The sequence below is a fragment of the Mandrillus leucophaeus genome, unplaced genomic scaffold (assembly GCF_000951045.1).
Source record: "Mandrillus leucophaeus isolate KB7577 unplaced genomic scaffold, Mleu.le_1.0 Scaffold28, whole genome shotgun sequence".
Taxonomy (NCBI): Eukaryota; Metazoa; Chordata; class Mammalia; order Primates; family Cercopithecidae; genus Mandrillus; species Mandrillus leucophaeus.
The window spans coordinates 2,986,361-2,987,913 of NW_012102920.1; the positions used below are offsets into that span (position 1 = coordinate 2,986,361).

General features: G+C 63.7%; 1 protein-coding gene across 1 annotated transcript in view; it reads left to right on the plus strand.

Moving 5' to 3' along the window:
• Positions 1 to 1,553, plus strand: part of NOXA1 (NADPH oxidase activator 1) — a 32,554-nt gene that overhangs the window by 21,424 nt on the left and 9,577 nt on the right. Inside the window, exons 3-4 of the mRNA XM_011985181.1 lie at positions 3 to 222; positions 482 to 589. Coding sequence (XP_011840571.1) covers positions 3 to 222; positions 482 to 589 — 328 coding nt within the window. The remainder of the gene's footprint in view (positions 1 to 2; positions 223 to 481; positions 590 to 1,553) is intronic.

The window sequence follows — 1,553 nt, forward strand, 5'->3', positions numbered from 1 at the left end:
AGGATTGAGGAAGGAGCTGGGTGGGGGAACGGGGGAGAGTCTGGGTGGGGGATCAGGCCCCTGCCATCACCTTGGCCCCACTCCCAGGTGCTATACAATGTGGCGTCGGCACAGTGCCAGCTGGGGCTCTGGACAGAGGCGGCCGGCAGCCTAAGGGAGGCCATGTCCAAGTGGCCGGAGGGGTCCCTGAATGGCCTGGACTCAGCCCTGGACCAAGTGCAGGTGAGGAGTGCCAACCCGGTCATGGTTTTGGGCTGGTGCCTACCACAGCCCCTCAAGACCAATTTCACGAGATGAAGAAGCTTCTGGAGGGAGATGGCCCTAGTGCCCAGTTTCGGGTGCCAGGCGGGGGCTTCCTGTGGCCTGTGGGAAGGGGGTGGGGGGCCCAAGCGGCCCCTGCTGCTCCAAGGCACAGGGGCTCTGCAGCTGCAGGCCTGGTCGGTCACCCCATCTGCATCTGCTGGATGCCCACCCCCTCCAGAGACAGGGCTCACTGCCGCCACGGCAGGTTCCCAGGGGCGAGGTCTTCCGGCCCCACCGGCGGCATCTGGAGCACCTGGAGCCCGTGGATTTCCTGGGCAAGGCCAAGGTAAAGATGGGGGCGGCGTCCTGGGGCATTGCAGCCGGTGCTGAGCCCTCGAACTGTGTTCCCAGGGAAGGGGTGGGTGTGCAGTCCAGGCCACCGTAAAGACCAGGAGGGTAGAGAGTGGGCCCACAGCCATCCTCAAACTGGCGCCCAGGGCGGAGGGGCAGTGCACCAAATGGGGCTGTCAACTTGGAGGCAGAGCCCACTAGAGCCAGCTGCATAGGAGGGGCTCCAGCTCTCCCAACAAGGAACCTGCGGGTGCCAGCCCCCACTCAGCCTGGGCCATGGCCACAGCCACAGCCTTGCAGCCTCCCGGAGTCCCTGCGTCTCTCTGCGTCCCTTCGTGCCTTTGTGTCTCCCTGTGTCCCTGCCACAGATAGCGAGGTCCCAGAGGGGGTCCCTGTGTGCCTGCCACAGATAGCAAGGTCTTGCGGGGGCGGGGGCGGGGTCTGCAGTCCGACGGTCTGGGCCACGTTACGCCCATACTTGGGTCAGGGTCAGGCAGCACCCCTAAAGTCACAGGAATAGGGAGCTGCTCACCCCCAAAGGCTGGGAGTGAAACGTGGAGAAGAACTCCTGGTGGGCGAAGACTGGGTCACCCTTGGCTGGCCACGCCCCTGGGTGACCACGCCCCCATCGACTGACCACGCCCCTGACTGACCACGCCCCCTCGGTTACTGCATTGCTAGGGTGGTGGGTGGCCGACCCCTGTGTGGCCCAGTGCAGCTGCCCAGCGCGGGAGGCCTTAGAGGGGTGAAACCGGGCTCTGAGCTGTGTTAGTGCATCAACTTAGAGTCCGCATATCACAGTAGAGGGCTGTTTATAAGAAACAAAAATGTTTTTAAAGTTGTGCTAAAGGCCAGGCGCGGTGGCTCACGCCTGTAATCCTAGCACTTTGGGAGGCCGAGACGGGTGGATCACGAGGTCAGGAGATCGAGACCATCCTGGCTAACACGGTGAAACCCCG